Source organism: Anguilla anguilla, chromosome 13 (genome assembly GCF_013347855.1).
Source record: "Anguilla anguilla isolate fAngAng1 chromosome 13, fAngAng1.pri, whole genome shotgun sequence".
Lineage (NCBI taxonomy): Eukaryota > Metazoa > Chordata > Actinopteri > Anguilliformes > Anguillidae > Anguilla > Anguilla anguilla.
Window position 1 is genome coordinate 19,820,248 of NC_049213.1, and position 24,686 is coordinate 19,844,933.

A 24,686-nucleotide genomic window follows, 5' to 3' on the forward strand; every position below is an offset into this window, starting at 1 on the left:
CCCATATGTGGGTCAATCGTGTCCCTTACCTTAAAATGAAGACAAGTCATTTATTACCATTTTAAAATCACTGTACACGTTCACACATGTATTCTTTGACTTCTATCGGTAAAAACCATTGATTACAAATCCTAACGACTAATTTTTATAAATAAAATAATTTGCTACACATCAATATATTTATTAAATATTTCTTATTTCAACAGACCTATGGGCTTAAAAAAGGTTAGCCAGCACCAATCACGAACATTTCAAGGAATTTAATGTCAGACATTGCATTAGTCGGCTAATAGTCTATTGAACGGTTGGCTCTGTTGCAGTTGTGCAAGAACATAATTTGTTAGTTTAAAACTAACGTAGCCTATATGTTTAGTGACAACGCTGCGAAAACATGCATTAGGCTACTTTTAATAATCAGGTCAGCTCGACACAACTGACCCCATCTACCCAGCTCTTTTTTATTTTAACATTTTATCTTGTGCTTAGATAACTTTGACAGTCAAGATCATATTCTAGGCTACTGACAGTCCACAGATTACAGTTTAAAATAAGGTACGTTACAATAAATTCACAGCGAAACATAGGATGCTAGTCCAAAAATAGCGACAACGTGGCGGTGGGGAACCCTCATAAATTCGGGTGTTTTCCCAAAGAGATACTCATGTGTTTTGGCGCTCGTGTGTTGACTCATAAGGGGATGTTACAAAAGATGCACAACCTAAATGATATACAGCTTTTAAGGTTGTTTTTTATTTGGTGAAAACAGCGGGGAACAATCGATCCATGACACATCTGACTCCGGTCTCACTGTATATAGGCTAAATAGCGATTTTAGACCATAAATGTGATATTTTTAAAATGTATTATTATTTATTTTCTTAGAAGCGTCTGAAGGTCGTGAATATACTAGGCTACTGTCACCCATACCGATGTGGTCACCCATGCTCCTTTAGTTTGTGGAAATATCGTTTGAAGCGCACTTAATTTTGGGGGGAAATGTGTCCCTGTTTGCACCGCCATTTCATGAACGAATGCGCACGGCCATTTTGGCACCCCCTTTATACTGATACCGCGCTGGTTAGGCTCCATTGTGCCTCACGATCACCTAAGCCGGATAAAAAGCAAAATGTATAATGTTTCTTTTTTTAAGTCGTACGCTTAGCCTACTATTGCATTAGGTGCTGGAGATATTTAAAAACACTAGCATGGTTCATGCTGCAATACGTCTGCCGTCGTGATGTCTGAATCGGGACTACACTTATATAGGTTATAGCTGTACCAAGCTGGAGGCTGCAAGACTCCGAGGTTTGATGGTGCCCCTTGTCCTCATAATTAGAAAAAAATAAATAAACTGTAGTTAGGCTAAATAGACAACGGGCTTATGGAAACATGTATAGCCTATAGGCTAGGCTATAACCACAAATAGGCTGGACGTATACTGGCAGTTTTGCTTTCGTGCGAAATTTGCATGGGTGCCAATTGTTGCACTAATAGTAGGCTACTCACAAATCAGTATATTCATATGGACAGCAAGACGAGCACTTGCTGAAATTCCGAATTCCCACAGCTGTCTTTACAACTCATACTGTAGTCCATATACCAGCATTATAATGTAGCTACTTAACTGAACATTCTAATATTGATATCACAATGATTACTGGTAATCGAAAGCAATGGAGTTCTAGAACAGTGTTTCTCAACCCTGGTCCTGGGGACCCACTGCCCTGCAGGTGTGTTGGAGCATGGAGACATCTAAAACATGCAGGGCAGTGGGTCCCCAGGACCAGGGCTGAGAAACAATGTTCTAGAACACTGACTCGGAATTTTTTTTTTTTTGGGGGGGGGGGGGGGGGGGGGGAAGACGGAATTTAAAATAAATAAATAAATACTCTCAATGAGTCCATGATTCATTCGTTTTAAACTTCAGTGTGGTCTTCTGCTATAGGCTATCATAAATTAATTTGTAGGCTAGGTATGCTTCAGTGGGCTTTAGACGTTTAAAACTAGACATCTAGTTTGGATTAGGTTATCTCAGGAAACGCCTTCGTTTTGAAAAGACAGGCAATATTAGCCTCCGCATCCAAAAACCCACGAACTGTGTAAGAACGCGATGGAATTCCCAGTCACTCGAACCTAAGAGAGCGATTACGAATCCTATCAAATATAGCAGCCTACAATGCCGCCGTTGTACACTAGATGGGACACCTTAGCACCAGTGCGATGGTTCATTCCTCTTGCGAAAATAATTGTAGCCTAAATAAAATACGTAACCAAGGTTACAAAGCAGGGATTTGAAAGAATAATGCAAGAATAGGTTACTACAGTCTAAAAGTTGCAATGCCCATACCTGTAGCCTACAAGACGAGATTGCTTTAAAACTATAACTTAAGGTGGGAACAACATGCCACATTTGAATTGTCCTTGGTGAGGATCGTTGTTTTTTTCACTCATTATAGTAGCCCGAAGATTGTTGTTTAAAAAATGTAACTTACTGCAGCCTATAGTTTTATAGGACGGGTTTCAGGCTACAATGTTTCAACAATTTAACGATGTGAGCGGCTTTTTACTTAGTCATGTGATTGACTTCTATAATTGTAATGCTTGCTACAAATCGCCAAGAACAAGTAATTTTATGCCACAATGCGTAGGCCTATTCAGAGGGAATGTTCTGTATTAGGCTACCACAGTCGTGGTTCAATTTAATTAGGCCCCTATGTCAAACCAACGACTGACAGCAATTTACCGGACAGTGGTTTCAGTCTTTGGAGTGTCAAATAGGCTAACCCTTTATAACACTCGATAATAAATAATGGTTGCATAGGTTCACTTGTATTTCATTGGGGGATTCATAACTTGGCAGCATAAAGTAGGCTAGCTACTCCTGTGAATGGAGGTGATCGAATGCATTAGCTAGTAGTAGCACCGATTCTGCCCATTCAGCAAGTGAAATTATAATGTGATCGTTTTGCTTTTTCCAGGCTATCCACATGACTGTTCAAAACCGCGCCATCCCTTTTACAATGACATATCCTACTGTCATTATCATACAGCAGAAAATCCGTACTGAAAAGAAAATAAACAGCCAGGTCAAAATGAAAGATATTCTAGCTTGTACTTTATTAATTGTGGGCTTAGCAAAACATTGATGCGCAATCAAGGTGCGGACTTTTTAATCATAGCGTAAGGCCTACGACGTAATTTGATTCACTGATGCTCTCACGCTTTTGTGCTTGTAAAACGTACCTTATGAAGCAACAAATATATAGGCTATGCTAGCGTGTATATGCTTTTCGTGTGGCTAATCGCTCACCATAGCTAGCTCCATTCGAGATTAATGCCATTTACAGTTTGCATATAGCTATGTAGGTAGCATAGCTATAATTCGCCACGTGCCTTGCACTTTCAATACACGAAATGGTAACAGGGCCCTTCCAAGAAGTCCCCAACCCTATTTCGATTAGCATAATGTTCAGCTATAAAGTTAGGGTAGCTATTTTAAGATAGGCGAAGGGGACGACCCAAGAAGCCAGTTGGCCAATCCCCAAATTGTGCCTGGGTCGTATGGGTGTCACGTGGGGGGTTGCACCAGTAGTTAGATAGATCGCTAGTTTAAGCGCCGGGTGTCAGTACCCCAGAGGAAGGAGTCGCTGAGGTAGGTGCGGCAAAATTAATATTTAAGAAGGTGCTTGTGCCAATTTGATAGCAGCCGCTTTACTCGGGAAGAGTAACCTCGTGGTGTCGTTTGTCAGCGGGACCATTTGATTTTAATCGATACTTTCACCTACCCCATCCAATTGATGAACAGAAGCACAATGGCTCTCTCTAGTAATCAACCTGACACAAAGGCTGTAGTAACGTTTAAGAGGAGAGAATAAGGAAGTCATAGACACCGTTAAACTAACAATACATGGAGGGATCAATGAGCTTACTCTGTGTTGGTAACGATTTTTTGTTTTTCTGACGCGATGTAAAACGTGCAACTTGTATTTACAAATGATCTGCAGCTAGCAAGGTAGTCGCCTAATACAGGCACCCACCGTAGCCTAGTGTTTAGCCGACTAGCAATAGCCTGCCTGCTGACAATGATAGCCACATTCTAAAGTCACCTACTGGGGCGAATGAGGTCAATTCAGTATCATGTCAACATTACAGTTACTTTGAATACTGGCAAATGATGGAATTGCGGAGTTATGTTTGAATGTCAGACTACGTAGCCAATTTTAGATTTTCTCTTGTATATGATAACATTCAAATGCATAGACAATGTAAATGAGGCTGCGTCTATATGTTATGAGGTCTCTTTGAAAACACTGACGAGCGCTTCTGTATTGTCCCGTAGAACTGGTATTATTTTCTTTAGGAAAATAAAGATATGTTTTCTAGGCTGTTTGGAATGTTCGCGGCAAAAATGTACCGCGAGGCTTTTTCCTCCATACGTAGCTCAGGGGGTGGAGATCTAGAAGAGCGTATGGGAATCGACTTCTAGAGGTGTACTACAAGAAAATTTAGCGTGGACATTGCAAGAAGAATGTTTCTCATCTTTCTTCGGATCGTGTGCAAATGTACTTTCTCCTGTTCGCCACGTGTTTGAAGCTAAGATGCGGTACATTCTAACAAATTGTTGTTAGAATTGGGCTTAGCTACTTCTGGTTTCATGCTTTCCATTGCATATCATTATTGTAGCTTGGCTATATGGTCAAATTAATTGTTTCCATTGCATTTTACAGGGTAAATAGCCTAATCCGTAGTCCTGTTATAGGCGAGGATTAAATGTCAAGAATCGTAGATGAATAGCATCCGTGTTTTCAGTGTAGAACAATAGATCCGACGGCTCGATTCTGTCCCCGTTAGATTTGAGCCTAACACTGGATTTATGCCAACACGGGATTGGCACGACAGATGTCATGACAACCCCGACGCCAGCCCGACGATAGCGCTCCTACCGGCAGTTCCGGAAGGCCTATCAACATATTCGCAACGGCTAAGCAAATTAAAATAACTTGTTTTCCGATTACACGAAGCTCTCTTGTGAAAAAGCCACGTATTCTGTCTTTGGTTTAAAATGTATGGTCTTGCAAATAAGCAAAATCAAAGGTCCCTTTAAAATAATAATTTGTAATCTTCCATACCAGGTTGGGCCATTAAGAATCACCCCCGTGGTCATTGTTATATCCTCAGTAGTCCCGATTAAAAGACGTCTCCACTGTCCATAATCCATATCCCTATCTATCACGAAATAAAACTGCTAAACTGGTACTAGCACTCCAACTTCGCAGTGCTTTAGGAATAAGTGCCCTGGTTTTACGCAAATCCTGTCACCTTTTGTAACACACAGTATGATTTATGTATGAAGGAGCCCATGAGGAGAACAATAGGTGCTCTAGTCCAGAGTCCAGCAGCTTAATTACGCTTGCATTGCACCCACACTGCACCACACACCTTTACAGTCCAAGGTGCATCCAGTGGTTCTAAAACTTGACCAGGCCATAGCCCACTTAACAGGCAAATGCATTTCTCTGACCCCTTCATAAGAATCAGTTAAAAATGTTAAAATACAGAAATAAAGTAACATAAATTCATTTTACTCCGGTTGACTACTTTTGCCTTGCACTGCAAATTATTTCCCGAATTAATGGATGAGCTGCGTCTGTGTGGTAGCCTCTGCTTTGCATACAGTTGCTGTCCCTCATTTGCCAAGGTGCCTGCAGTTTTAGTTTGCCGCTTGCAGCCTATTTTTGTGGGTCTGTCTTCCACCAGGAAACATGGCAATGAATGTGAAGCTAACGCCTGATGCTGTGGATAAGTGTAACCGGTTTGTGCTACTTGCCTGGCTCAATGAATCCTTGCAGACCAAATTTACACAGGTGGAGGAAATATGCTCAGGTATGGCTTCATTTCCAGAATGTTCCACTTTATCTGGAAACTTATGGTTAAACGTAATATCAAATGATAATAGTGTTTTATGAAAGGACAATAGTGTGGCAACATTATGTGCCTTTAGTAGGGGACATGTGCAATGGATACAATAAATATTCAGCCCTTCATTTACCTTATGATTGTTTTGGTATGTTGTTACTGAATTCAATTAAGAGATGCAACTAAGAGAAATTCACATGGGCTCTTTGTTAGTTTCAGTATAATTATTGGACAAATGCACAAATAAGTAGATGCATCTTATTTTCTAAAGAAATTTTTGTACTGGTAATTACCTTTTTTTGGAAGACTGTTCTGTGTGGGTTATGGTCTCTCCAGGTGTGAGTTATGATCTGACGTGCTGATGTTCTCTCCAGGTGCTGTGTATTGCCAGCTGATGGACTGGCTCTACCCCGAATCTCTGGACCTGGCACTAGTGAAGTTCCAGGCTCAGGAGGAGGCCGACTTTATCCACAACTACAGCCTATTACAGGCCAGCTTCACCAAGATGGGAGTGACCAAAGTGAGCCCTGCCCACATTCCTCTGACTTCATTATTGTATAATAATTATAATTATTATAATAATAGATTGTATTCTCCCTCTTATTTTTTTATGCATGCATGTTAATTTATACAAATGCCATGGCATTTTATGAGTAAGTGAAGAAAATACTCACTTTTTATAATTTGTATAGCCTATTATATATAGTGTCATTTGCATGTTACGGGTTATTACATGCCACTTCATAACTGACATTTTGAGAGGAAATGATGATTAAAAAAAAGCAAAAATTTCAGCCAAAATGAGGAAAAACTGCAAAGGTCAGGTGCTTTTTTGTGCATCACACTGAAGCAAGGCCATGAGTGTGCACATGTGTGTTCTGTGCCCTACAGTCTGTCCCAGTGGAGGACCTGATCAAGGGGAAGTTCCGTGACAACTTCACCTTCCTAAAATGGTTCAAGAAGTTTTTCGACGTAAATTTCTGTGGCCAGATCTACTGCCCCCTGGAGGCCCGTGATGGCCAAAGCATCCTGGCTGTGAAGGTGTACGGCTCTGTTCCCCTAACCAGGAGTCTCCTGGAGGACCCAGGTAAGAAGTATGGGCATGGCACACATGCTCACACACCAGCATAGCCTTTTACTGTGCCCTGCAGTAGGGATAGCTGGTGGTAGCTTCGGTCCAGACCTGGGCCAAAAACTGCATTTTAAATGCTTTCATCTTTTTATTATATTGCTCCAAATTCCTGAAAATTAAAAAAAAAATGTACTATGCCAACATTCAGAACAAAAGCAATCTGTCATATGATTGGAGGTTGTGGTTTGCAGTGTATTTCTTGAAAATTCTGGGAACTGCAGGCTGGAGTGATGGCAGATTTTACTGCCATCTTATGGTTCAGATATTTCAAATACGTGTTTGGTCACCAGGCCTGGCTCACGTCCCACTTCATGGGTAGTTTTTTCCCCCAGTGTTAGTGTCGTGTAGCGAAAAGCTAAGTGTCTGAAACATACTCTGTAATAGTTTCCTGTAGAGCATAAGTGGCCAGGCCTGGTTCTGAAGAGCCACAGGATGGTTCGGCTGGGGTTTGCTGTTGCTCAGCTCTTAACTAATTTCACTTGGTTTGGGTGGTAATTCGAAGAAAAACACAAACCAGTTGAGTAAAGGCTGTGACTTTCCTGGACCATAATTGGGTACATCCTCTGTCGACCATAATGAGTGAGGGTGGGGAGTAAAATGTAATTAGTTTTAATAAGTATTTAAATGTGGTTTGAATTAATTGCAGAGCAGATTTGTTTTTGTAGGGTTTTGTTCTTTGATTTGATTTTACACATTTGATTGTTGTGGGCAGCGCTGAAGCTGAAGTCCATATTGGACTCCAAGGAGGAGACCCCGAGCAAGACCAGGAAGCGCATCGTCTTCCAGGACAGCTGGCAGGAGAACTACAGCTGGGCGGAGCCCAGCAAGCTGGGCGACACCTACGCCCACTGTCCGCTGTGCAACATCAACCTCAACGTCAACCACAGCGGAATACTGGACCTGAAACGCCACAACCAGAGCAAGAGGCACCGCCTGAACGCCAAGGAGGTGGGGAACCCCACGCCCCCGGATTCGCCTCCCTGCAGCGAAACCACGCTGAGGTTGATCGAGAAGTACAGCGGCGGCTCGGACGCGCTGAGGAAGGGGCGCGGCGGTGATGAGGGCGGGGTCTCGGCCGCGGCCGCTCGCTCCGTGCTGGGGTCGGGCTACCCAGCTGACCTGGCGTCGGCGTGCGCAGAGACGCCGTACTGCGTGTACCTGTATCGCGGGGTGCAGCTGCAGGGCGGGGCCTCCACCTGCTGCGCTGTGCTGCTGGGGTTCTTCGACGAGGCCGCCGGGCGGAGGCGGGTGCGGCTGCTGGACGCGGTGCGGCCAGAGGCGGGCGAGGACAGCGACGTGGTTGCCGCGGTTTCCGCCAGCCTGGCGGAGACGCTGAAGCGCTTCCAGATCCCCGCTCACAAAATGGCCGCCCTCTACGTGGACGGCGAGGCGGAGAGCGCGGCGCAGATCAGCGAGCGGGTGCAGGAGCTCAGCCCCAAAGCGGTGCCCGTGGCCGGGCTCTACGGGCTGGCCGATCGGGCGTGCCAGGTGGGCGTGGCGGCACTGACGGGCCCCATCCCCAAGCTCCTCGCCGACATTCACCGCCACTACTCCTCTGCCTGCGCCGCCGCCAACGACAACCTTAAGGAGCTGTTTGCCCACACGGGGGCGCTGCCGGAGCTCTCCGGCCACTGCCTCTCCTTCGCTGGGGTCGTGCAGAAGATGCCGGAAATGTGGCCCGACCTGGTCTCCTATTTCGCGTCCTGCGAGCCCGAAGACGAGGGGGCGGGGCCGATCCGGGCGCGTCTGGAGGAGCCGGAGAGCAGGGCGATGCTGAGCTTCCTGGGCCACGCCCTGGAGCCGCTGCGCGCCTTCCAGGAGCTGCTGGAGGGGGGCGGGGAGGACGGGTGGCGGGCAGATCTGCCCCACATCCTTTGGGTCGCCAGCGGCCTCCTGCGGCGGTATGCCACCCGCTTGCTGCGCCCGCACGCCATGGTCAAGTACCTGAAGGAGCGAGACCCCGCCATGCTGGCAAACAGGAAGCTCCGTCTCCCGCAGGCGGAGCTGGACGTGGGCCTGGCTGCCCGGGAGTTCCTGAGCGGGGACGGTTTTGCCGAGGAGGCCCTGGCCTTCTATTCGGCGGTGATGGGCGCGGTGGCGGACAGCCTGCCGCTGAGCGACGGGCTCCTGCGCGACATGGCCTGCCTCTTGAGCCCCACCCGCCGCCTGCAGCTCAGCCCCAAGGTGGTGGGGGGCCTGGGGGCCCAGCTGGGTCTCTGTGGGACCCCTGACCTGGCCACACAGCTCACGCAGCAGTTCCAGGAGTTCCAGCTGGCCGAGAGGGAGGAGTCTCCCAAGGACCTGCCCTTGGAGCAGGACTGGGGGGCGGCGCTGAAGAACATGGGACGGGACTCCATCTACCGGAAACTCATCCTGACACTCCTGGCCCTGCCCTGTCCACCCCTGGACCTGCAGAGCGTTTTCTCTCAGGTACGCTGTGTGTGAAATACATATGAATTACTTAAACACTAAGACTGTAGAAGCCTCTGATTGGTTGATTTCTGAGCAGGGTTTAAATCACAAGTATCTGCATTACCTTGCTTTTTATTTGGCTTTTCTGTTTTGTTGCTTGACCTCATAGATTTATCTTTGTGTATTTGTGGTGTTTATGCATGTGTGTGTGTGTGTGTGTGTGTGTGTGGTGCATGTGTGTTCCCAGGCCTTGGAGAATGGAGATTCCGTCCTACTGGATGAGGTGACCGAGAGCGAGCTGGACCTGACCAATGACAGTACTCTGTCCGACGCCACGCCTTCCTCTCCCCTCCAAAATGGAGGCACCAAGGTGGGACCAGACAGCTCCTCAAGCAGCTCTGCAGGTGAGTGGAGGATCCTGGGTAAGATGTGAGCACCTTGCATGTCATCGGCTGGTTTGGGACAAGGGGGACGGGACTGAGTGTTCAGGTATGGTTTTCCTGCTCTTCCCCTAGTTTTCCCTCATTTAAAATGCTGGTTCTGTTTTCCAGAGGTGCCCGGCTTGGCAGACGCAGTGAAGCCGTGTGCTGTGGTGCTGGAGAAGATACCGAGTGAGACACATACTGTTTATTCTGTGTAACTGTGGCTTAGAAGCTTCTTTAAAACGGACGTGCAGCCAACGCTTGCAGGAAGTGCACAGTGTTATTGGCCCGGCTCTGTAAATAAACCGCCCTGCTTTCATCATCACTGGTGATCATCTGTCTGTGCCCAGTCGGTCTACCATTTTACAGTCGCTTCAATGGTGGACCCGTCTACATAATAACACACACAGGCCCTTTCTGCAGCCTCAAACTCAGAGGGAGTCAGGGAAACTTAGGACAGTCAGGAGAAGAAAGGAAGAGAAAAAGAGGAAGGAAGAAGAAAGGGACCTGATATAGCTGTATGTAACTACGGATGTGTGTATGGGCTGAGGTATATGTAGTTATGGAGTCGTGTCTGTGTACTGAGTTGCGTGTACGTGTGGTATGGTGAGTAAGTAATGAGTTGAATGTAAGTTAGGTGCGATGCGTCTGTATGAGTCGTAAGTCCTGAAGGATTTTTTCTCTCTCCTCCAGAGGCAGACTCAAAGGCGTCTGAGACGTTCTTCATTGAGGATGACATCATCTGGTCCAGCTCCTGTGAGGAGGTACGGTCCTGCTGGGCTTCACTGTTTATCATTTGCATCATCCCCAAGCACTATACAACCCTATACCTCTCTCTCTTTCTCTGTCTCTTTCTTTCTCTCTCTGACCTTCTAGTCTCTCCCTTTGAGTGCATGTGTGTGTGTGTCCGTAGGGCTCCGTTAGGGGGATTTGTGGATGGGAGAGAAGTCTCCGACAGAAGCCTCAGGCTCGAACCGTGTTTCAGGCAGGGGTTGGGACCTGGGGGAAGCCGCAGAGCCTCGAGAAGGACACAAATGCCCCCAAAACAGCCCCTGCTGGGGTATGTACTTGTGCCCCCACAGGGAGAGGGCGGGGCAGTGGGGGTAACGAGCTGTCCGTTCAGCTGGAGGAGGCGGGATTATTGACAGGGGTGGATCTACAGCTTTGGTATTTCCTCATCTTTGCCATCCTCGTCATCGTCACTGTCTGGGAAAGTGAGAACGTGTGCCTGGCAGGGGACGTGTCTGAGTGAGGAAGGAACAGGGATGGATGATAGAGAGAGTCTGAGCTGTGTGCCGGGAGGTGATTGGTTATGTGGGTCTGTGTACCAAGAGGTGATTGGTTATGTGGGTCTGTGTACCAGGAGGTGATTGGTTCCATGGGTCTGTGTGCGTACATGTCTGTTTCCTTTTCTTAATTTTGTGTCCTGCTACAGATCTTTCTTTTTACTTTTCTCTGGACAACCACACCCCTACCTTCCCCACCCTCTCTGGTTTGGTTTGGTCTCCATAAATCGCACGTGTTAAGGAGGCTCAGAACTGCCATTTGCTGTGATGTCACAAGCCATGTGTGTGTGTGTCCATGTGCTTCATGAGCCCTGTTTCCTGTTTTTACTAACTGCATTGTCTCGTGCTTCCAGTCAACTCAAGAGAGTTCCATAACATCCACCCCGAAGGCAGCCACTCCAAGCCCAAAACGCTCTAAGAAGACCTATCCGTACCAGGTGATGTCTCCATGCTGACCACTGCCCTCCCACCAGCAAGACAAATGATCACAATGTCACTGCAATTTAAAATGAAGTGAACAGCAGTTTGCTTTGTTAGCATGATAGTAGATTCATATTGCCAATGTGGGAATGTGTTACAGAAATGCAAAATGAAAGTGAAAATGTCTCTGTATGCCTCTGCAGGATGAGAAGGGGTTTTGCATGGGAGAGCTGGTTTGGGGGAAGGTGAAGGGTTTCTCCTGGTGGCCAGGGCTGGTCGTGGGGTGGAAATCCAAGCAGGTTCCCCTGGGCATGCGCCGGGTGGAGTGGTTCGGAGATGGAATGTTCTCAGAGGTGAGGAGGAGGAGGAGGAAGGAGGAAGAACATTGAGTCTTATGTGTGTAACCATGGCCGATTGCTGTTCTTGGCTGCCAGTTTTCACAATTCCAATCACACTTGTTCGGTTTCAGTCGAATAAGGAAATTAAAAATGCATTTGTGTTCATAATTTCATGTCATGGAATGTCCATCCATAAATAGATATTATCACACAATGGAAAAGTGAATACTGTGTGTGTGCATACATGTGTGTGCCTATGTGTTTTAAAAGTAATTGCAGGGTACGCTGATCCTCATGTTTGTGATGTTGAATATGCTGAGAGACCTTTTTGTTGGTCTGTGACAGTGGTGATGTTGAACCATCGCTCTCCATCTACCTGTCCCTTTTCCCTCTCTCCTTCCTTCCTCGTCTCACTCTCTCTCCCTCCTTCCCTTCTTCCCTTCCAGATCTACACAGAGCGTCTCCTGCCATTCGCTGCCTTTGCCAAGTGTTTCTGTTCCAACTCCTTTGCCAGCCTGCCTGCATACAAGGAAGCGATCTACCAGATCCTCGAGGTACTGCACCCAGCCAAATGCTACACTACAAATCTGGCTCTTATACATATTTATAATATGTCGTGTCACAGTGACTATTTCAGTTACGTCTGTGCACTTTGACATTTGTTTTGAGTCGCTCCAGTGCAATATGAATATATCTTGTATCTTTTCCCATCATGCTGTGCTGGGTGGCGTGTACTGCCCTGCCCTCATCTTGTGTGCCAATGGGCTGCCGTGTCTGTGTTTTGTTGCAGCTGGCAGTGGACAGGTGTGGAAAGGTGTTCCCACCAGGGAAGGATGGGGGGAAGGATGAGGAGATAAAAGTGATGATGGACTGGGCCTTCGGGGGATTCGAACCCAGCGGACCCGACGGCTTCCAGCCACCTGTGGAGGCCAGCGGTAGGACAGTGCTAGGAGGGGTGGGGTTATGGGGGAGGAGCCATGTGGAGGGGCAGTGCTATGTAGGGGTGGAGAGTCAGAGATGGAGCATTGTGTAGCATGTACAGCAGTGTGGGGAGATGTACATTACACAGCCATTAATACAAAAATGGAGGGAATCAAGAGACAATGGATTGTTTATATGTGATTGACAAGGGGTGCAGAAAAGCCATTTGACTGTTGCATATAAACTTCTGGAAGGAAATGAACAGATGACCCAGAAACGGGGGTGTTTCTAAATGCTGATACTTAGATTGGTTCCCTATAAAAAGCAACAGAGCATCAGTGCATGCTTTCATCACATGCACAGCTTCCAGCTTGATGTTTGTAATTACAAATTAATATAAGTTCACTAGTGAACATATAAAACATTGACATTAAACTTGTTATCATGTGTGTACACAGAGTCCCTGGAAACTTCTCTGGCTGAATACCAGCCTCCCGCCAAGAGGAAGTACTTGCATAAGAACAAAGCTAGTCCTGACCAGGACTTCAGCAGAGGTAAAGCCAAACACACCCACACACCATAACCGTGCAGGTTGGGGAATTTTCATCTTGTTCCACACAATGCTAAATGAGAGTTACACAGGACATGCGTTCTGGCATTCTGATTATCTAAACTAGAACTGTGTTGCAAGAGCCCCCCCCCCCCAAGTGAGAGCCCTGTTTTATCTTCCCACAGACCAAATGGTGCAGGAAGTGCAAAAGAGGGGCAAGAGCATTGAAGGTAAGCGTACGATTGGTTGTTTTTGAGTCATTTTTTTTCCTTGAGGGAGAGGACTTCTGCTGTGAAATTTCAGGTTTCTTGAAGGGTGAGACTTTTCTCTTACATCCCTCTCTCTCATTCTCTCTCTCTCTCTGCAGATTTCTGCCTTTGCTGTGGGAGCGTGTACGTAGAGATCTTCCACCCGCTCTTCGAGGGAGGCTTATGCCTCAAATGCAAGGTATGCGCAATATTCCGGTGCTCTCGGCTGGGGATAGCCAGGCTGTGTAATCTGTTATATAGAAGTGGAAGTGATATCAGACGAAGATGTCTGTTAGGTTAATCATGATTTGAGAGGTATCATTGCCCACCCTGTAGGACAACTTCACAGAGACGCTGTACCGCTACGATGATGATGGGTACCAGTCATACTGCACCGTGTGCTGTGCGGGCCTGGAGGTCATCCTGTGTGGAAATAACAGTTGTTGCCGGTGAGTGCTGCCCCCTACAGGCCGGCAGGAGATCTTGAGGATTTACCTGTGGGATTTAGCTGCCATGTCTTAGTAGAGGCCTCCTTTAATTTTCCTCTCTGGCTGCCTTGGCTGGTGTCAAAAATATTACAAAACATGATGTCCAGACTAGATGGCCCTGGAGAGCTAGAGGATGTATTTGGCCTCAACCAGTTCCGATCCCAGAAAGCAAGCAGGGTTCAACATTGACTTTTTTCCCCAACTTGTCCAGTCAGGCAAGTGGACGGAAAATCTGCTGTCCCAAATTGGATTTCTGCTGTGCCGAACAGGTTGTTGCTTTTAAAAGCACACGGCCATATGCAAATCTCTTTATGGCAATTCATTTGTAGATTGCTTCACATTGTCACAATTTATATTTCTATTTGATTTGATTTAATGCAAAACTGAATTCGAATATTTTTATGCGTGGTCAAGTCAGGGCTGTTCCACGTGCTGATCCGTGAACTGCGGCTCTGCAGGCCCAGGATTGGGGTCCCCTCCTGTATCGATGCCCTGAGGAACGGGCTGGTCACCCCCCTCACTGTGCCCCCCTGTCCCGTCCCCACAGGTGTTACTGTAAGGACTGCCTGAACTCTCTGGTGGGCCCCGGGACCTTTGAGCAGCTGAAGGACGTGGACCCCTGGAGCTGCTACCTGTGCCTGCCGTCCCAGCGATACGGGCTGCTGAGACGCCGGCCCGACTGGAGCGTGCGCGTGCAGGAGTTCTTCGCCAACGAGAGCGCCATGGAATTCGTAAGAGACCCCGACACGTGCACACGCGCGCACGCAGCTGCACGTGCACCCTCATGCGCACGAGCCTACGCATTCATTCGCTCATTCATAAACGCTCGCCCGCGCACACACATGCAGACGCGCAGGTTCAGCGACCGTGACCGTTCAGCGACCGTGTCTTTGACTACATGTCACCACATGTCTTGCTTTTTAATACCGGTTGCTTTGTTACCGGTCAGGTCTTGCTTTTTGAGCTTGTCTGTGCTGAAGAGCGCCTCCTCTGGTGGATCTGGTGCCTGCAGTATCCCCGGGCCCCTTTGGTGGCCTGCAGAGTGAAAAGAAGCAGCCGCTGGCAGCTTGTGCTTCCTTGCAGAGCTCTGGCTTGGCTGCACTCTCCCGAATTGACAGACGAGGTTGCCGTGGCAAAATGGGCCTGTGAACACAAATCAATTAGATCTAATTCAAATCAGATTCAGCTTTATTGTCATTGTACAGGTAAAAAGAAAAATTTGTTTGCGGCTTCCAAGGAATGGTGCTTGGGAGCAGCGTAAGCATTTCTCGTCGTACCTGTACAACTGGCCGGCTGGCCTTTCTAAATTTGGAGGGAGACTAAAGCTGAAAAAGTGGGGGTTAAAAATTGGGCATTATCTCCCCACAGGAGCCCCACAGAGTGTACCCCTCCATCCCTGCTAACCAGCGGAGGCCCATTAAGGTGTTGTCCCTTTTTGACGGCATTGCCACAGGTGAGTGCTCACATTTACCATGGCTTTGGCTTCATTTGCTCTCCTGCCTAACAGTGTCCAGAGAGGGGTTATGGGTTTGAATCCCTGGTGGGCCTCCCCTGGCACTGTAATGCAAGGTTCTTCACCCGAACACCAGCTTTGTGTGTGTGTGTGTGTGTGTGTGTGTGTTTGTGTACTGTGTTGGGCAGTAGCAAAGCTATTTACTTAACTACATTTCCCAGTAGCATGGTGGTCGCATCAGTATTTCCAAAATAAACCTGCTTTTTTTTCAGTTGCTTTTTGAGTTTTACTGTCTTTCACAATCAAGTAGAGTGGTAGTGGCAACAAATTTCCCAGAGTCAAGCACTAAGAAACAAAAACCCAATTTAATCCGGTGCTGCAATGTGACAAGTCCTGTGTTTTCTTGTTGGCTGGAATCAGATGCAAATTTCAGTCAAGCAATATAGCACAAGAACCTGTTAGTAGGGAGGAATTAATGTGGGGGGTATTGTTGTCTCAAAAATAAATAAATAAATTTAACTGATCAACAAAGAAATATAGCTGATCCACAAATAAATGTAGCTGATCCACAAATAAATGCAGCTGATCCACCAATAAATGCAGCTGATCCACAAATAAATGCAGCTGGTTCACATTTGTGCATCACTTCTTGCTTGCATTTATTTGTTGATTTTTGAGGCAGCTTTTATTATAGAGTATTTTTTTTTTTTTTTACATTTTGGTTCCACTATATGGAAATTATAGCACTTTTTACAAATCTAAAATTGTGGAGTAAGAAAAAAATGTCTTTGTCCCAAACATTGTGGAGCTCACTGTATGATCATGTTTTTGTAATCTGTGTGGTGTATCCTGCATTTGCCTGCCAGGCTACCTGGTTTTGCGTGACCTGGGCTTCAAGGTGGAAAGGTACATTGCCTCAGAGATCTGTGAGGACTCCATCGCTGTGGGGATGATCAAACACGAGGGCAAAATTGAGCATGTCAACGATGTGCGGACCATAACCAGGAAGCACGTAAGTCTGTCGTTCTGAGCGCGTCTTATGGTGATAAAATCCCATCTCCGCCGTTTCTCTCTGAGGTAAAAGACTATAACTTCGCTGCTTTTATCTGTGTTCCAGATTGCTGAGTGGGGCCCCTTTGACCTTCTGATTGGCGGGAGTCCATGCAATGACCTCTCCATGGTGAATCCAGCGCGGAAGGGCCTTTTTGGTACGAAAACTCAAATCTGTATTGCCATGGCAATTTACAAACCTTTTAATCTTTTATTTGTAAAGGATACTTGTTAAAGCAATAAAATGAATAATAAATATAATCAAAACCACAAGCTCACCTAAGGATTCTGATTTTGGAAACAAAAAGAAAGGGTATTATTGAGGCAGATCTTAAGAGTATGCGTGATCTTCTGTTCCAAACTGTATATTTGAAAATGGAATACGCTGATCATTTTTATTTGTTAGGTTATCAGCTTTGTGATGAGGGTTAATCCCTTAGGTATCAAAGTTTAATGCACAGAAGGATTCCAGTGCTTGTGAAACAGTGCCACCTGCAAATGAGTGGTCACTTTACAACTGTTTATCCAGTGGTCTCAACACTCCCACCACCCAGCCTTCAATCCTGCTGCACAAATCTGTTCCACACCAGCACTGCAAACCTCTCCCTGACCTGGCCTAATGGTTCTGCTGTCCCCATGTGAGACAAATCACCTGTCTGTCGTGTTTATAATGTCAGAGAAGTTGTCAGGTGAGTTGGTGTAACCAAGGCCCTGATCTAGAATCAGAGTCCAAAGAGTCCTGAGCCATAACTGATCCTAAACAAACGAACATCTTAAACTGATCTAGAATCAGAGTCCAAAGAGTCCTGAGCCAAACTGATCCTAAACAAACGAACATCTTAAACTGATCTAGGATCATTCTAACATGCCGCACCCATGCGGTTGAACACAAAGCAGGCCTTTCAAGGTGGTTTGGACAGAGACCATTGAACAGGGGTCACGGAGAGCTGTATTATCACACGTGGACTTGTCTATCCGCCACTAGAGGGCACCGGCAGGCTGTTTTTTGAATACTACCGAATGCTGACAATGATGAGGCCGAAGGAGGACGATCCCCGCCCCTTCTTCTGGCTGTTTGAGAATGTGGTCGCCATGGGCAGCCGCGACAAGGCCGACATCTGCCGCTTTCTGGAGGTGAGGGAGCGGCTCGTGCTGTCCTCGATTAGTCACCAGCATGTAGCGCTCAGTTTTTCCTCTGGGGGCTCAGATAGCATTCAGAAGCACGACTGTACAGAACGCTGAGTTGAGTTTAGCAAGTATGAGGTTGTGTATTGCTGGGTGATTAAATCTGAGTTAAGTTCAACACAGATAGTATCGTGTATTGATGGGCTGTTCAACATTGAACTGTTGTGTATTGCTGAGTTGTATAATGTAGCTTTTGGTGTGTTCACTAGTTGTTTTATATTCAAAGTTTGTGTATTGGTGTGTTGTTTCATGTGGAGTTATGTGTTGGGTTGTTTAATTTTGAGGTTTTGCGTATTGATATGTGGCCTTAGCTCTTAAAATGCAATGAAAATTTTTTTTTAAAAGCAGCAATTGCTTGACTAAAAGCATCTTAGTCGGACAAGAGCATTTTCACTAAACAATCGACTGACCGAATAAAGAAACGCAGCCCTAGTTTAATGTTGAGTTGTTGTGTATTCTCGGGTTGTTTAATGTTCAGTTGTGTATTCTCGGGTTGTTTAATGTTCAGTTGTGTATTCTCGGGTTGTTTAATGTTGAGTTGTTGTGTATTCTCGGGTCGTTTAATGTTGAGTTGTGTATTCTCAGGTTGTTTAATGTTGAGTTGTGTATTCTCGGGTCGTTTAATGTTGAGTTGTGTATTCTCAGGTTGTTTAATGTTGAGTTGTGTATTCTCGGGTTGTTTAATGTTGAGTTGTGTATTCTCTGGTTGTTTAATGTTGAGTTGTTGTGTATTCTCGGGTCGTTTAATGTTAAGTTGTTGTGTGTTTCTGGGTTATTGAGGCACTGAAAGGGTTGTGTGTTCTGTTTCCAGTGTAACCCGATTCTGATTGATGCGGTGAAAGTGAGCCCAGCCCACAGGGCTCGGTACTTCTGGGGAAACCTGCCAGGGATGAACAGGTACAACACGCACCGTACCTCTGACTGTTGCCTGATGGGCTGGTCCACTTTTGGGTTCCTGGGGCACTTTTGCACTTTTGGGGCTGCGATTGCATCTAACCCCCCCCCAATTTTCGCACCTCATTAGGCCAGTCACAGGTGCCATATAAAATGAGTTGTCTTGTAAATCATGTTAATGACTACAGCTGAACCACTCAAGTTTTAGTTTTTTGTTGACTGACAGCTTTGCTGAACAGTAGAAAAGCCACAAATAATTTAACTAGTCTCTCTCCCCACTCCCACTAGGCCCCTTGCTACGTCCCTCACCGACTGCTGCAACCTTCAGGGCTGCCTTGAGATCGGGCGACTAGCCAAGGTTATTATCCTTACTCGACTTTCACGCTCTTAATGTGACACCTCCACCATTACTGCGCTGTACATCTGATCACTGTCATAGCTCCACCTTCACTGTGCTCCAACTCACTGCTTATTATCACAGCTCCACCCACATCTCTGCTCATTTCCATAAATGCGCTCTCACTGCACTCTACACATTAGCATAGCTCTACCCTCACTGCACTTTTTCATAACTATCATTACTCGACACTGCTTTCTGAGAGGCTTGTTTTTAATCATTGCTGATATTTTTGTTAACTTATTCCTTTTGTTTATTTAAATAATTTATTTCATTTTGTTTTTACCCCCGGCAGTTTGAGAAAGTGCGCACCATCACCACTAAATCCAACTCCATCCGACAGGGCAAGTCCGAGACTCTACCCGTCACTATGAACGGGAAGGACGACTATCTGTGGTGTACAGAGATAGAGAGGTGAGATTCACAGAACACAGAATAATGCAGGGTACAATAAATCACTAGAGGCTTTGGTGGCAGAATGAATAACAAAGATTGTATATTTGATTAGGTTTTTAAACCCAATATCAAAGATAAGTCAAATAGAAATACCTGTAAAAAGTATAGGTGCTTTTTATTTTATTTTTTAAATGTATTGTACTTTGTGAAAAGCACTTTGTCTACTCACTCATTTGAAGGGCATCCAACCAGCCTTGCCTTGTACAAAATGATCAAGTTCATTTCCCAAGCTCTGACACTCTTGATAGAAAGCTATAACCAGTCCATTTAGTCCCTCTTGCCCTTTGCTGCTCCTCTAGTAGTTCTTGATTCATTTTAATTTTAAAAAATGAGCACTCTACTGTGTCGTAAGCAACAGACCCAGCAGAGCAGTAGCCTACACACCTCACCTGAAGATAGCCGTTACTGGATAGTGTTCCACAGCAAGCATTTTCACAGCTTGAGAGTGTTGAGTGATCTCAGCTGTAAAGCTAGTCCTGAATGACAGCAGTTGAGCCAGGAAGGTTATTGATATTTCCTTAATGTAGTGGTCAGGCGTGTTGCCATGGTTGAGCCGCGGGTTTGCGACTGCTGTTTCAATTTGCATCCGGTGACAAAATGGCAAAGTTTGCATGATCGAAAGAAAATACAAGTGTGTCTTTGGTGTGTACAATGTAGCTGGTTGCTTGCTGTAGTCACTGGGGTGTATTTATTTCTTATTATTATTGTGTATTAACAGCTTTTTAAAACATTTTTATTTATTTATTTATTTATTTATTTATTTATTTATTTACATTTCATCCTTTCTGTTCTGCTCTTGCTCCAGGATTTTTGGTTTTCCCAAACATTACACCGATGTGAACAACATGGGGCGAGGTCAGCGTCAGAAGGTTCTGGGGCGGTCCTGGAGTGTCCCCGTGATCCGACACCTGTTTGCCCCTCTGAAGGACTACTTTGCCTGCGAATAAGGGAGGACATCCTCACCCTTCCAACCTTCTCCTATCCCTACCCCCAGTCGGTTGCTTGGCAATAGCAGCACCAGCAATGATTGGTTGGAATGCAGCCTCACTTAGCAGCCATATTTCAGGCCTGCCTTGCATCTGCATGTTGACGACCATGCACCTAACTGAGATAAGTGAGCACAGATCATCCCCTGATTGCATGGGAGGAGAGTTGCTTGTTATTCGCTTGTCCCGTACGTAGGGAAATCCATCTCCTAGGTCTTGATTGGGTCGGCGAATCACCCGCTGCTTTCAATTGCTCAGCACTTTGTGCATGATTATCTCAGTTTAGAATCCCGTCATCACCATGCGTGCTAGCAGGCCTTATGTATGGCCTATAAGCAAGGCAGTGTCAACGGGGGGTGAGGCAAAAACGAATCCCCTCCCTTTCAGCCTTTTGAACTTAAATTAATGAATTAAATTAAACTTCTCACAAACCTCCACAGGCACTCAGGGCTCACAGAAAAACCTTGCTCTACCTTTTAAACGTGATTTTAATGAATCGGCACATTTTAAATGGCTCGTGATTCCATTTTGTTATCTATAGATGGGGTCTCACTGCCTCTCTGGTCTAGTCCGTAAGACAGCGACACTTCCATACACTACCTGGCCAAAAAAAAAGTCGCACACTCTAATATTTCGTTGGACCGCCTTTAGCTTTGATTACAGTGCGCATTCATCGTGGCATTGTTTCAACAACCTTATGCAATGTCACAACATGTATTTCTGTCCAGAATTGCATTAATTTTTGGCCGAGATCTTATATTGATGACGTGAGAGTCAAACTACTCTATAAAGTCTTCTCCAGCACATCCCAAAGACTTTCAGTGGGGTTAAGGTCAGGACTCTGTGGTGGCCAATTCATGTGTGAAAATGATTCCTCATGCTCCCAGAACCACTCTTTCACAGTTTGAGCCAGATGAATCTTGGCATTGTCGTCCTGGAATATGCACATGCCGTCAGGGAAGAAAAAAATCAATTGATGGGATAACCTGGTCATTCAGTACATTCAGGCACTCAGCTGACTCATTTTATTGCCGCATAACGTTGCTGAGCCTAGACCTGACCAATTGTAGCAACCCCAGATCATAACACTGCCTCCAGAGGCTTGTACAGTGGGCACTGTCCAAAAAAAATCCAAACAGCGACTTTTGTTTTGGCATGGCAGTGTACATTTACACCGCCTGGTAAAAGTGACCCAATTCCAATTTTTTGCTCACGTGGCACAGGTCAGATCAGGAATAAAGCACATGGAATTAGATATTTTCAGATCTATATATCTGTAGTATCATTATCCAAACCATTGTACACACATGCAGGTTTTTTCAAATGTAAAATGTGTTTATACAGGTATCAGACATTGGTAACCTTTAAAAGCATATGTAAACCGGCAGACAAAAAAATAGGATGTAGGCAAAAAATCAGAACTGGGCATTAAGACCTGTGGTGTAAACGTAGCCTTGGTTTTGTTGCTGCAGAAATGGCTGCCTGGTTTTTAAACAGGAGAAGTTGGTTCTCTACTGCCTACCTTACTGCGGTTGTGTAACCACCTCAGTTTCTGTCTGAAGTGTTTTATTTCCACTTTAATCTGTATTTATAATTGAATTAATGAAAATGTTCGATCCTGTTGAAACTGGAATTTCTTTTTCATTGTTTTATTTGAGTTTTCTTGTCAAGGTGTACAGGTGTGGCATTATCATGTGAACAGCATTGCCTTGTTAACACCACACAGCTGATTTTTGAATGTTATGTATATTTCTAAACGTTAAAGGAGCTCAAAGGAGACTTCTTGAATATGGAGAATATCTAAAATGGAATTTTATTGTTGTCACTGTGATCTGTGATCATAGGTTCCACCCCCTTTCGTGTTTTCTTTTCATGTTTTTCAGACAAGGAGAAGGCAGAGAGGGTTGAGGATAGAGAAGGGAACTGCAGCTCAGAAGGTGCTATGGTGGAGGTCAGACCCCCAGCTATGCGAGGGGCTCATAGACAGTTTGAGGGCTGGCCTCCTTGCAGACTGTGCCACGTCTCTCCATTATGGGGACACTTTAATGGGTTTTTATTCCACGTGTGCCTGGCCTTTTTCCATACACTTCAGGAACTGGCCTTGCCCGCTTCGTTTTGCACTGCTTGGCACTGTTCCCTCTCAGGACAAACATTTATTTTCATACCATTTGAATTACTGATGTGACCCCCTTAGCTACAGAGCTAGAGACCATTGGATACTGCACTGAGTATCTGTGGTTTTTTATCATTTCATTAAGGATTTTAAACCAAAACTGCTGAATGGAGAATCAGAGTATCTCTTACCCTGAGAACTTGTTCCCCGTCACAGTCGAGTCTTAATTTTATGTGAACTGCCAGGCCGTATGTTCTCTGATATTTGTACGGGCAGTTATGCCCCTTCTCTGATTTTGGTGCTTAAAATGGCTCAGGCTACTCATGTTAATTACTCAAACAGAATGTTGAAGGACTTGCATTTTTATATGTGTAATCCCACAAACAGATTCATGAAGATTGAATCACATAGATGACAAGCCATTAAATAGTTGTAGGAAAGGGCTGTCTTTGCACTGTTTATCAAAATGCCAAAAAATCTTAATTAATTTTATCCTTGCAACATGTATTTTTGTACTTGCACAGAAAAGTAAATGCGAAACAAATTCCTAACGCAGCAATGGTGATTAGAACATCTGTCACCTCTGCAAGGTGGACAGCCTTTTCCTGCAGTACTGGCGTAATGAGCATCTGCAGGTATACAGTGTAATTACAGCATGGCTGCTCCTTCAGGACACAATTTCACTGTCTTCAAACTGTTGGATAACTGTCTCAGAAACCAGTGTTTCAACCAAAACTTTGTAATGAAAAAAAGTGTTTTCAAACTGTACGAGTCATCTGTAATACATTTTAGAATGTATGGCTTTTTTTAGAACTGAACAGAAATGCCTGCCAAGTTAAAGTCAGGACAGATGTGTAAATGTAACATTTTGAGCACTGTTCAAATGATCCCAGGAAGTATTTAACATTTTAAATTTAACATCTTAAATATCTCATACTGAACTGAAGCTTTAGTGGTATGCCTGGAATGCTTTTAGTTCATCTGCTGTAGAACTGTGTTAGTTTTCCTGCAACACAGCTAGTTTACCCACAATGCTGTTAGTTTACCTGTAATGCTGTAAATTAACCTGAAATCCTGTTAGGTTACCTGAAAGTGTGTTACGTGCAGCTTGAGCATATGAGTGATCTAGTTGTCTGCATTAAACAGCACTCCATAGTCTGTGACGCAAAGAAAGGTTTATTCAGAGCTTTCACACCCTCATTCTTGTGATTTAATATTTTTTTTTTTTTTTTTTTTTGAAAAAGGTTCAGTGTTGACTCAACATTTTTTTCCAGACAAAGCTCACCCTGTGTACTTTTGTCTACTTGCCTATGTGGAGCTTAGCACACAGAATGTGCTGGGCCTTTTAGAAAAGAATGTGTTTTTACTGATATTTGTTTTTCTTTGTACATCAATACCTCAAGTTTTTATTAGAGTCTGCAGAGACTCCCTGGTGCTATGTTTTTATAAGACCTCATAGAGTTAGGTTTTGTACTTATTTTATATCTTAGCTTTTTCATTCTGTCTCTGGAAGGTGATTGGATGAGCTTTGTGACAACGTGTACTGATTGGTTGTTCAGCTCAAAGTAATTGTGTATTGAGGTATAAATGGAGGGGGAACCCCATTATAGCCATTGACTGACTGATGTGTTTAATGTTATGACTAATAAATTGTCATAGTTTTATGGGGTGTGCTGTGATGGGGGCATTCTTTGTAAATACACTGCAGTTTTTGTTCTGTTTTCTCCAGGAGTCACATTGAGTGCATTTGAGAGTATTTTCTTTCCTTCTCTCCCTTCCTCTTTCCTTCCCCCTCTCACCCCTTCTTTCTTTCTGTCTTCTCCCTCTCTCCCTCTTTCTTTGCCTCTTTCACCCTTCTCTCTCTTTCCTCTCCTCTCCCTTTCTGTGGTCTGATTTTGGTCATGCACAGTTTGCTGTATTGGTATCTGAATAACTCTTTGCATGTGGTCTTGATGGACAGTTATCAACTCTATCCACCATAGCCACACCCCTATATCAGAGCTGGAGAAACATTAGACT

The 24,686-nt window shown here is 45.1% G+C and overlaps 1 protein-coding gene across 3 annotated transcripts; it reads left to right on the forward strand.

Annotated features, from left to right (window-relative positions):
* Window positions 1-3,599: 3,599 nt before the first annotated feature.
* LOC118211707 (DNA (cytosine-5)-methyltransferase 3A-like) lies at window positions 3,600-21,439 on the forward strand. 3 transcript variants are annotated; one of them, XM_035389111.1, is made up of 26 exons: window positions 3,600-3,652; window positions 5,758-5,883; window positions 6,291-6,436; window positions 6,808-7,003; window positions 7,761-9,478; window positions 9,708-9,864; window positions 10,012-10,071; window positions 10,576-10,646; window positions 10,796-10,942; window positions 11,522-11,605; window positions 11,792-11,941; window positions 12,373-12,480; window positions 12,717-12,861; window positions 13,306-13,401; window positions 13,583-13,627; window positions 13,765-13,844; window positions 13,982-14,094; window positions 14,681-14,864; window positions 15,502-15,586; window positions 16,453-16,598; window positions 16,704-16,794; window positions 17,622-17,770; window positions 18,633-18,718; window positions 19,004-19,073; window positions 19,408-19,526; window positions 20,374-21,439. In XM_035389111.1, the coding sequence occupies exons 2-26, from the start codon at window positions 5,763-5,765 to the stop codon at window positions 20,513-20,515; spliced, it is 4,509 nt and encodes a 1,502-aa protein (XP_035245002.1). In that variant the 5' UTR covers window positions 3,600-3,652; window positions 5,758-5,762; the 3' UTR covers window positions 20,516-21,439. The 3 variants fall into 3 exon arrangements, with proteins under 3 accessions (XP_035245002.1, XP_035245004.1, XP_035245001.1); XM_035389110.1 differs by having other exon boundaries at window positions 3,638-3,656; window positions 20,374-20,515; XM_035389113.1 differs by lacking the exon at window positions 10,796-10,942 and having other exon boundaries at window positions 20,374-20,515.
* Window positions 21,440-24,686: the final 3,247 nt, after the last annotated feature.